Source organism: Rhinoraja longicauda, chromosome 24 (assembly GCF_053455715.1).
Source record: "Rhinoraja longicauda isolate Sanriku21f chromosome 24, sRhiLon1.1, whole genome shotgun sequence".
NCBI lineage: Eukaryota > Metazoa > Chordata > Chondrichthyes > Rajiformes > Arhynchobatidae > Rhinoraja > Rhinoraja longicauda.
Window position 1 is genome coordinate 5,180,289 of NC_135976.1, and position 12,092 is coordinate 5,192,380.

General features: G+C 44.9%; 1 protein-coding gene across 1 annotated transcript in view; it reads right to left on the bottom strand.

Moving 5' to 3' along the window:
- Positions 1-12,092, bottom strand: part of LOC144605394 (protein Wnt-2b-A) — a 59,833-nt gene that overhangs the window by 15,410 nt on the left and 32,331 nt on the right. Inside the window, exon 4 of the mRNA XM_078420576.1 lies at positions 4,281-4,545. Coding sequence (XP_078276702.1) covers positions 4,281-4,545 — 265 coding nt within the window. The remainder of the gene's footprint in view (positions 1-4,280; positions 4,546-12,092) is intronic.

Below are 12,092 nucleotides of genomic sequence, written 5' to 3' on the forward strand. Positions count from 1 at the left end.
AAAGTGCTGGAGTAACTCAGCGGGACAGGCAGCATCTCTGTATAGAAGGAATTGGGTGCCTTTTCGGGTCGAGACCCTTCTGTGATGAAGCATGTTGCCTCATCACTGGCAGAAGCTGGCATTCCAAAATGTACATCTCAATGAAATTGAAAATAAGTCGAGATAAATATTTTCCAACTGGAGACGCGAAGGTTAAAAGAGCTTGGTTTCTCTCGTTTTTATGTGGATGCTTACTTTTCCTCTAATACTTTGTGATTTCACTGTGCCTCCTCTAGGTTGAAACTGTCTCCTTCTCTCGATTATCCCTTTGCAGAATCACAGAACTACCGACTACTTTCATTTTACATCCTCCAGGCTGCAGAGCTAGAAAGAATGAACTTGCACTTGGAGAGCAGCTTTCTTAAAACTCGATAAAAAAACATGCATCTTCAGACTCAATGAAACATCATCTCTATTGAAGGAATTGTAGAAGGCTATAACACGCAGAAAGATTTTTATTGTTTGAAAGTCTATTTTTAATTGCTGATTTGGGGGATTAAAGTTCGGGGATCAGAGAGAATCTCAATGTACATCTTTCAAATATTGTAGTGGATTGCCTTTCCATTCACCTGTTAATCGCTGAAACAGTACTAGTGCGTTCAAACTTGGCAGGAACCAGTTGATAATTCTGAGCGGCCCCAACTTTTAGTCTTTCCAACTGCGCAGTTTAAGCCTTGGCACTTTGAAGGATTATTTAATTTAATTTAATACTATTAATCCTCTGGTTTAGAAGGAAAATGCGAAGTGATACGCGAGATTATTTTGTTACAAGTTCTGTTTGTCCCCTGTAGATGTTGAGTTGAAGTTGACAGTGTCCAGCAATGGGATCTGACATTCGCTGTTGCTATGGCATGTTGCTAGGATTGTTTAAGGTCCTGGAGATGTATTACAGCAGCTGCTAGGTCATTGTCATTGTGTAACAAGTCCAATCTTGCCGCAGAAACATAATCACGCTTCATGCATTGGGAAATTCAGTGAATCTTGCTTTTCGAAGGAGAGGAAAAAGAAGTCTTTAATTTAAGGCAGTATTTCCAAATCATATTTAACCTTTCTCTCTATTTTGAACTTTCAGGGATATCCAAAATTTGAGAGCAGTAGAATTTCATTCAGCATTTTGCATTTATACTGAATCAAAGGCTCCTAAAACAGAAGAGCACTAATTAGATGTCACTGTTCAGTTTCAACCCTTATCCAGCCAGCCCCTGATCTGATTGCACTCTGTCCATTTAGAGTACTTTCTATCAAAGAAACCGGAGTCAGTGAGAACAGTTTTTAGCTGCTATATTCCATGGGGGATTTTGCCCATGAGAACATGGGCTCTGTAATAAACTGTACTTTATATACCTAAGATTCTGTAACCATTTACAGATATTCTGCACCATTTACTCATTTGTCTATCACCACTCTCTTTTGTCTTAGATTATCATCCCGTCTCCATCTCCCACAGGTTATTTTTGCTACCCCACCTACCCTCTTCCCTGATCTTATCCTTGCTTCAAGTTAATTAAATCTCTAAATGATGGAGGATCATTGATATGAAGCACTAACTTTATTTCTCTCTCCACAGATGCTGCCTGACCTGTCAAGTGTTTTTCAGCATTTTCAATTTTTATTCTGGATTTGTCATGAAAGGCATTGTCCCACATGCCTTTCAGCTCTGAACATGTGTGGTAGCCCCTGGACTGAAAACTAATGTTTGCTATTCTGAGCCCTCCAACAGTTTATTGCACAATGTCCAGTGTTCATCTTTTTATTCTCTCACCAGGTGGCGCCATCAGCGATTGTAGCCTCACCAATGGTCTGTCTGTCTTTTCGTCTTTTTTGTTATTTTGAGTGTGTTTTAAAAAGTTTGTGTTAATGTTCTCTGGTTTGTTTTATGTGGGGGGTGGGGGAGTGGGGTCGGGGAAAACTTTTTTCAATCTCTTACCTTGCCGGAGATGCGATTGTTTTCCGGATCGTATCTCCGGTCGCTCTGAGGCCTAACATCATGGAGCTGGAGGCCTTGCTCAAGATTGACATTGAGCCCCACCGCGGGGCCATGGACTTACCATCGGAGCCTGCGATCCCTTGCCTGGGATCGACGCTCCAACCGCGGCCTGCGGATTTCACCATCGAGGAGCTCGCAGTCTCGGGTAGAGACTGATGTCGGGAAACTCCAAAGTCGCAAGAGGTTCGATCAGCCCCGACCCGGGGTCTGATTGCCCGGAGCGGGGGAGCTGAGATCCCCCCAATGCGGGAGCTTGATCGCCCCGACGCAGAGGGCTCGACCACTGGCTACAGGAGCCAAGATCGTCCCGTCAACGGAAGGTTCGAGGCCCCCGATGCGGGAGGACAAAGAAGGTTGAACTTTTTTTTTGCCTTCCATCACAATGAGGAATGTGGTGGATGCCAATGTTAAAATCTATTTTGTGTGTCTTGTTGCATTTTATTAGTATGGCAAATCAAATTCCTCATATGTTGCAAAACATACTTGGCTAATAAAGTATGATTATGATTTTGATCATGTTACTAAGGTCCCCAATAATGCTATATTAATTCGAATGGTGTTTTTGATTTGCACATCTTTGTTATGCTTAATATAGAGGTAAAAGCTATAAGCAAAGAAAAAGTTACAAGTGAGGAAAAGACTTTTCTTTTATCCCAAAGGGTAAAGGAAATGTGGGCTAAATTAAAGATAAATTTACAGACAAAAATGTTCTTCCAACGTTGCAAATTTCGATGGCAACAGAATGTGTGACTAATTATGACAGTTGATCTCCACCAGCCAGCGGAGAATGAAAATAGAGTGGGCAATTCACACAATATTGAGAAATAACCATGCTTGAAAATAGGTGCCCACTTGTAGCAGGCAATTTCTGTCATTTTCTGGTTTTGGGCAGGATTTATCACTAGGTGAATGAAACCATTTATTGACTCCTTGTAGTACGTTGTTGTGTGTGCGATCTTGCTAGGCCCAATTAGGCAGCAGCCTTCCACATATTACAACAGTGGCTGCACCCCTCAAGTGTAACTCTGTGCCTGTGAAGGTCTCAGGACATCCATGAATTCATGAGAAGTATCACCTGAACTCAAGTTCCCAATGTTATTAACATGTGGTGGCATTGCATCTTCAGTTCCCCTTTACCCTGGGTTAGTGTCATTACTGGGGAGACATGGACATATGAACTCCCATGTGTTCTCACCCCTCCTGTGTCACTCCCCACTCTGCTGATGAAGAGAATAGGCTTCAGTATGAACCCAGTCTCACCAGTGCCTGGTGTCAATAGACAATAGACAATAGATGCAGGAGTAGGCCATTCGGCCCTTCGAGCCAGCACTGCCATTCAATGTGATCATGGCTGATCATTCTCAATCAGTACCCCGTTCCTGCCTTCTCCCCTGACTCCGCTATCCTTAAGAGCTCTATCTAGCTCTTTCTTGAATGCATTCAGAGAATTGGCCTCCACTGCCTTCTGAGGCAGAGAATTCCACAGATTCACAACTCTCTGTCACCGTAGCACAAGCTCAATGGCAGGGGTAACACATAGTCACACATGCCTCCTACTAATTGTCAGATAGAGGTAATTATTTTAATGCATATAATTGACCTTTTGCATGATGAAGTTGGCTGTAAGGTTCATAACAGAAAGCCAGAGGGGAATGAAAGCCAAAGGGTCTGAAACCACCTGAGTACACAACTGCTGCCTTTCCCTCGTGTAAACATACAGCCTGAATTGACCTCTCTCCAAATCTTGCCCCCCACTCTTCCAACCAGTCCAGATCGTTGAATGCACATTCTTCCCAACTCCACCACCTGCACATCCCAGCTTTGCAATGGTCAAGTCACCAAAGGCAGGGCTTCCACCATGAACCCAACTGTTTGCTCCCATTGTCCCCTGCACTGTCACTCTTCATTTTTCTCCAGCTTCTCCCACCAATTGTTCATCGCCATGGTTTCTCACTCACCCAACTGCCATTATTTATTATTGATAGACTGAATCAACCCCTTCCTTTCAGTCTCTGGCATTGTGGTCTGCCCCCTGCTTTGTCGTGCTCCCTGGTCAGTTGCCTGGTGCCAAGTGCCACGCGCCCCCTGTCCCAGTTCTCCATGCTTCCTCCTCCAGTAGGTTTATCTGCGTCTGTTCCTTTGCATTCCTGTGTATTTATTACTTTAGTCCACGCCTTGTTATCTCTTATGTAAAAACCTTCTGTGCATCTTCTGTGACAGCTGCTGCCTCCGGTGACAAAAGCCCACATCTTACCTGCTGCCTTATCCATGACGCAGTAGTCGGGCGAGTTTTCGAAGTACACCAGCTCGTTTTTGATTAACCTGCCCGAGTGCCTGTTGGTGACAGTGAAACCAGTTCCATCCTGGTTCATAGTCACCTGGATCGCCAGGTTATATTTTTTCCTCAGGTAATCTCCAGTTTTCCTAAAGTCCGACATTGCTAACCAACAAGTCCTCAGTGTACACGAACCACTGACTCCGTGGCACTTGCATTCTAGCTTCATGAACCGCTTTACAGCCTACATGGGAGAAGAAAGGCAGAGTTACCACAGCCACAAAAAAACTCTCATTGTTTAACTCAAATGATTTTCAAAAGAAATATGTCCCCAATTTAAGAGATCTGTCTGCCCATGAAGTGTACGATAGGACAATGTACTGGCACGCACTGTATCGAATGCTGGTAAGCGACATTAGAAGGGATGTGTTCCTGATGGTGGCAAGGGTGGGGTGTGCCAAAGGGCCTGTATCTGTGCTGAAAGACTCCCCTGTTAACCCTCAATTTTCTGACTCGTCTTACCCATTTACCAACCAATTGAAGCCAGCATTCAAACAAGCACAGACCCTGCAATAGAGAATAGGACAAGCAATATTGGGAGTGGCTCTCAGTATGAAGAAGGGTCTCGACCCGAAACGTCACTCATTCCTTCTATCCCGGGATACTGCCCGCCCCGGTGAGTTGCGTCAGCATTTTGTGTTGATCTTCAGTGTAAACCAGCATCTGCAGTTCCTTCCTAACACATTGGGAGGAGCTTGCAGTTCGCCTTCCATCATGATTGCTTGCGAGCAGATTACAATCCCGGTGTAGATCCCATCTAATTCTTATCCAATTTAAGTCATGTGGATGAAATCTGAACAAACACATTTCTGATGAAAGCCTAAAATGCTGGAGACATTCAGCAGGTCTCCAGCAAGTGTGAAAAGAGAGTTAACGTTTCAGGTCGAACATTGTTCATCAGATCTTGGAACGAGAGGAAGCAGGTTAGTTTCAGGTAGATGAGAAGGTGTGACGGTGGCAGATAGGACAAAGGGAATGCTCCTGACAGGGTAAGGTCAGAGGGGGAAGTAAAGGGTAGATAGACACAAAACGCTGGAGTAACTCAGCTGGTCAGACAGTATCTTTGGAGAAAAGGAATAGATGACGTTTCGGGTTGAGACCCTTTTCAGGGAGAGGTTAAAGAGAGTGAAAAAAAATGATCAAAAACTGTGAAAGAGGGCGGCAAGTGAGTGAGAGACACACAGAGGCAGGTATAAGCTGTGAAATGCAGGGACGTGGGACCTGTCCAGCAGATTATGCTGGGCCTGACCTGCTGAGGGATTCCATTTTCTGCCTCCAATACAGATTTACAACACCTGCAGGTTTTTGATTTTGATTTCCAGCGACTTTAATATCTGGGCTGTGAAGTTAACAAGTACTATTTGTGTTGAAGTAGGTTTTGATCGGATTTTTTTGCTCTAATCTCATTTTTTATAAGCCCAGATCAGTTAGCCTGAGGACAATCTAAATGACAAGGAAGTCACACCAACTCCAAAAATCAAGGACGCCAGCCCATTTCCAGTGTACATGAGTGAGTAACGTTTTTGCTTTTGCATCAGAAGGTTGGGGTTTCAAGTCCTGATCCAGGGAATGGGATACTCACGTGCATACTGACACTCGAATGCATTGCTGTGAAAGAGATGAACTTCGAGAAGTGCTGACTTTTGGGTGAGACATAAAACCAAGGCACACCTGGTCTCAAATGGTCATGAAAGGTCCTGTGGGACCCTTTTAAAGAATAGAATGGAGTTATAAATGGTGCCATGCCTAATATTCATCATCCAGTGAGTATTTCCAAAATAACCGATTACCTGTTTAATAGATTTTTAAATATTAAGGGAACCACAGATAAGGGATCACCAAAGGAAAATTGCACTGAGGTAAAAGGTTAGCAATGGTAGAGCATACATGATGGGCCGAATGGCCTATTTCTGCTTCTATTTCTTATATTATTATACCGTTGTTTCTGGGAGCTTGCTGTGCACTAATCAGTCATCACAATTCCTGCATCACATTCTAAAGAGGCTTAAAGGTCTTTGGGATATTGTGAAAGGCGGTATATAAATGCAGACATTTCTTTTACCGTACTTGCCCACATTCCATAAGTGAAAGAGTGCATGCAGCTGTCAACGAAACCAAAAGGGTTCACTTATGTAACTAGCCCCTGCCCCGGTTATATAATCTGCTGACATCTCCACATTCCTCCCAATCAAGCCTCTTGCACTCTTGTGACTGTCATTGGCCTATTGTCGGCCACATCTCTTCTGCAGCCAAACCCTCAGCTCTGGAGAATTAAAAATACATTAATGGAATAGATACAAATGGGTTAATTGAATCTTTACTGAGTCTTTCTAGGATATTCCCAACAGCGATAACCTTTATGGACATTACTAACTCTGTGCCTTTCCTACTTGAAATCTACTCTTTGGCCACTGGTCCAAAGATTCCATCAAACTAAGTGCCAAGTTAGTTTGATAACACTCTCCTTAGGGTGGCACGGTGGCGCAGCGATAGAGCTACTGCCTTACAGCGCCAGAGACCCGCGTTCGATTCTGACTACAGGTGCTGTCTGTACGGAGTTTGTACGTACTCCCCGTGACCTGCGTGGGTTTTCTCCGGGTGCTCCGGTTTCCTCCCACACTACAAAGACGTACAGTTTTGTAGATTAAATGGCTTGGTGTTATTGTAAATTGCTCCTCGTGTGTGTGGGATGGTGTTAGTGTGTGGAGATTATTGGTCAGTGCGGAGTTGGTGGGCTGAAGGGCCTGTTTCCGCACTGTATCTCTAAGCTTAGGTACCTTGGGAAGTTATACTATGGCAACGATGCCAAATAAATGCAATTTATATATGTAAGAACACACGGACAAATGGATAAGGAATAGTAGGTGGCCTCTCAAGCCTGTGATGTAATTTAGTAACATCACAACTGATCTGATACCAACATCCACTCTGCATTCCTATCTATCTGGGATGGGCACCCTCTTATTTATCAAGTATTTATCTTGACACTGTGGGAAGCTAGAGCAGAAATCGCAGGTGCCCTGGCTGAGATTTATGAGTCATCATTAAATACAGATGAGGTTCCGGAAGATTGTAGGGTGGCAAATGGTGTGCCTCTATTCATGAAGGGCTGCAAGGAAAAGCCCGGAAAATATAGGCCAGTGAGTCTAACATCGTGGTTGGAAAGTTATGAACAGGTATTCCGAGGGATTTAAATAGACACGGTCTGATTAGGGATAGTCAATGTGTTTTGTACGTGGGAGATTGTGTCTCATGAATCTGATTGTTTTTTGAAGATGTAACCAAAAATGTTTATGAGGGCAGATCTGTAGACGTTGTGTACATGGATTACAGTAAGGCATTTGACAAGGTTCCGCATGGTAGGCTGCTCTGGAAGGTTAGATCGCATGAAATTCAGGGAGAGCTAGTGGACTGGATAGAAAATTGGCTTCATGGAAGCAAGCAGAGGGTGAAGTTGGAAGGTGGTTTTTGAGACTGGAGGTCAGTGCCCAGTGGTGTGCCTCAGGGATCAGTGCTGGGCCCGTTGATGTTTTTGATTTATATTAATGGTTTGGATAGGAATATACAAGGCAGGATAAGCAAGTTTGTAGATGAGACTAAAGTGGATGGTATTATAGATAGCGAAGATGGTTATCAACGGTTACTGCAGGATCTTGCTCAGTTGGGCAAGTGGGCAGAGGAATGGTTAATGGAGTTTAATACAGGTAAGTGTGAGGTGTTGCATTTTGGGAAGTCTAACCAGGGCAGGACCTTCGCAGTAAAGGGGCAGGGCTCTGGGGAGTGTTGTAGAGCAGAGGGATCTAGACGTGCAGGTAGACACAAAATGCTGGAGTAACTCAGCGGGACAGGCAGCATCTCTGGAGAGAAGGGATGGGTGATGTTTCGGGTCAAGACCCTTCTTCAGACGTACCTTAGATGTACAGGTACATAGTTCTTTGAATGTGGAGTCACAAGTAGATAATGTGGTCACCAGTCAGTGTGATGAGTATAGAAGTTGGGATGTTATGATACAGCAGCACAATGCGTTGGTGAGGCCACTGTTGAAGCATTGTGTTCAGTTTTGGTCACCCTGCTGTAGGGTGTTGTTGAGCTGGAAAGAGTGCAGCGAGGACTTAGGAGGATGTTGCCAGGATATGAGGGCCTGAGCTATCAGGAGACTTTGGACAGGCCAGGACTGTATTACGTGGTGAATAGGAGAATGAGAGGTGATATTAATGAGGTGTATAAGATCATGAGGGAACACATAGGGGAGATGCACAGAGTCTTTTACCCAGAGTAGAGGAATTGAAAACCAGAGGACACAAGGTTTAAGGTAAGAGGGAAAATATTTAATTGGAATCTGAGGGGCAACGTTTTCACACAGAAGGTGGTGGGTGTATGGAATAAACTGCCAGAAGAGGGAGTTGAGGCAGAAACTATAACAACGTTTAATAGACATTTTACAGGTGCATGGATAGGAAAGGTTTATAGTGATATTGGCCAAACTTTGGGTAGAGGGATTTGTGAAGATGGGGCACCTTGGTTGGCATTGGCAAGCTGGGCCGACGGACCTGTGTCTGTGCAGTATGACTATGACTGCGTAACCTTACAAATACAATACTCTACTTCCACTGCCATTTGAGGAAGAGAGTTGTAGAAACAAGGAACTGCAGATGTTGGTTTACAAAAAAAGACACAAAGTGCTGGAAACCTGTTCTTATGTTCTCAGCGGGCCAGGCAACCTCTCTGGAGAACATGAATGAGAATGTTTCAGGTTGGGTCCCTTTGACGCCTATCCCAATCCCATCTTTGATGCCTATCCCAATCCCACCTTTGACGCCTATCCCAATCCCACCTTTACAATCCCACCCAAGCGACCAACTCCTATCTGTTCTCTTAAAGTGGCCTAGCAGTGCACCGAATTAAATGAAATTAGAGTCATATAATAAATGAGAGCCTCACTGACTCCCACATCCTGGGAATGATGTCTGCATTCAATGGAAAATAAGAGTTGTTGTAGTAAAGATCCATGTTTTAGTCAGAAGGGGATGGTTGGAATTCTCTGCCTCAGAAGGCAGTGGAGGCCAATTCTCTGGATGCTTTCAAAGGAGAGCTGGATAGAGATCTTAAAGATAGCGGAGTCAGGGGGTATGGGGAGAAGGCAGGAACAGGGTACTGATTGTGAATGATCAGCCATGATCGCATTGAATGGTGGTGCTGGCTCGAAGGGCCGAGTGGCCTACTCCTGCACCTATTGTCTATTGTCTATTGTTGAGACAATGGGGAGGAACAGGGAAAGAGTGACTCAAGAATCTGTACGAGACAGAATGTACAGCACCCAGGAACAGTCATGTAAAACACAGTAAATATGGGGCAGATGTGGGAAGAACACAGAGCATCTAAAAATACTGAGTACTGCTCCCTTTGATCCATTTGTTAAAACCAAATGTCAGGGTATTACCCTGGAGATTACTCACCATAAATCTAGTGAGATTTGGAATTTGCGGAGTAACTCAGTTGTTACTGCCATGTATTAATGGAAAACTGCAGACAACACAGCTGAGAGCTTTGGCTGACAATGGTGTGAAAACTGCACCTTTTCCAGCTTGACAACATATTTCCTATAACATGGTAACCAAAACTGAACATAATCCTCCAGCTGTGGGCTTACCAACACATTGTACAGCTATAGCATAGCATCCCAACGTCTATACTCAAAACCCTGACTGATGAAGGCCAATGTACTTCTTTGCCACCTTATCTACCTGTGACTCCACTTTCAAGGAATTATGTACCTGCACTTCTAGATCCCTCTGTTCTACGATACTCCCCAGAGCCCTGCCATTTACTGTGAAGGTTCTGCCCTGATTAGACTTCACAAAATGCACACTTTACATTAAGCTGCATTAAACTCCATTAACCATTCCTCCCCACTTGCCCAACTGATAAGATCCTGCTGTAACCTAATATACATTAATGACTTGGATGAAGGGATTAAAAGTACCATTAGCAAATTTGCAGATGATACAAAGCTGGGTGGTAGTGTGAACTGTGAGGAAGATGCTATGAGGTTGCAGGGTGACTTGGACAGGTTGTGTGAGTGGGCGGATGCATGGCAGATGCAGCTTAATATGGATAAGTGTGAGGTTATCCACTTTGGTGGTAAGAATAGGAAGGCAGAGTATTATCTGAATGGTGTCAAGTTAGGAAAAGGGGACGTACAACGAGATCTGGGTGTCCTAGTGCATCAGTCACTGAAAGGAAGCATGTAGGTACAGCAGGCAGTGAAGAAAGCCAATGGAATGTTGGCCTTCATAACAAGAGGAGTTGAGTATAGGAGCAAAGAGATCCTTCTGCAGTTGTGCAGGGCCCTAGTGAGACCGCACCTGGAGTACTGTGTGCAGTTTTGGTCTCCAAATTTGAGGAAGGATATTCTTGCTATTGAGGGCGTGCAGTGTAGGTTTACTAGGTTAATTCCCGGAATGGCGGGACTGTCATATGTTGAAAGACTGGAGCGACTAGGCTTGTATACACTGGAATTTAAAAGGATGAGAGGGGATCTTATCGAAACGTATAAGATTATTAAGGGGTTGGACACGTTAGAGGCAGGAAACATGTTCCCATTATTTTGGAGTTGGCTACTGTTGTAATGTGACAGCCCAGCAGCCCATTGCATGTGGTATTCCTCACAAATAGCAAAATGATAATGACCATAATAATGAGAATGATTTTTGAAGGAAAGACCAGAACAAAATAGTCAAAGAAACATTCGCTAATTGAGTACCGAAAGCTGAACGAGATGTCAGACTATTTAGAGACTGTAGAGGAATTGGGTTAGATGGCTTTGGGGAAGGCTCGACCGCTGGACTTAACATCGCCGGTGCGGCTCGGCCGCTGGACTTAACATCGCCGGTGCGGCTCGGCCGCGGGACTTAGCAGCGCCGGTGCGGCTCGGCCGCTGGACTTAATATCGCCGGTGCGGCTCGGCCGCGGGACTTAGCAGCGCCCTGTGCGGCTCGGCCGCGGGGCCTTCCGTCGCCCGGCGCGGCTCGGCCGCTGGACTTAACATCGCCAGCGCGGCTCGGCCGCGGGACATTTCAGTGCCCGGTGCAGCTCAGCCGCGGGGCCTTCCATCCCCTTGCGGGGGCTGTGCGTGTCGGTCGCCTTGGTAGGGGTCGAGCTGTCTGTCCGTGGGCGTGGGGGGAAGAGAGTGGAAGTTTTGTTGCCTTCCATCACAGTGAGGGGGTGTTTGGAGTCACTGTGATGGATGTTTGTGTTGGGGTCGGGTGTCCTGTGTTCTTTTCTTTATTGTTGTGTTCTGTGACTGCTGTAATTTCGTTCGGTATCTATACCGAATGACAATAAAGTTCTGTACTGTACTATTGATGGCTATTTTGTGCACCAATGCTATTCGTGTTCATATTAGAACAGATGCTGTGCCTTTGGATAGCATTGTTAGGGAAACTCCTAGATGTGAAATGGGAAGAGTCAAGAATGTGCATTTGGGGGATACTAGAGTTGACAGTGTGGGAATGGGAAGAGAATTCATTCCCGATGTTTCCTTGCAACAGAGATAAGAATGGAACCTGGTGAACAGACAATGGACAATAGACAATAGGTGCAGGAGTAGGCCATTCAGCCCTTCGAGCCAGCACCACCATTCAATGTGATCATGGCAGATCATTCTCAATCAGTACACCGTTCTTGCCCTCTCCCCATACCCCCTGACTCCACTATCTTTAAGAGCTCTAT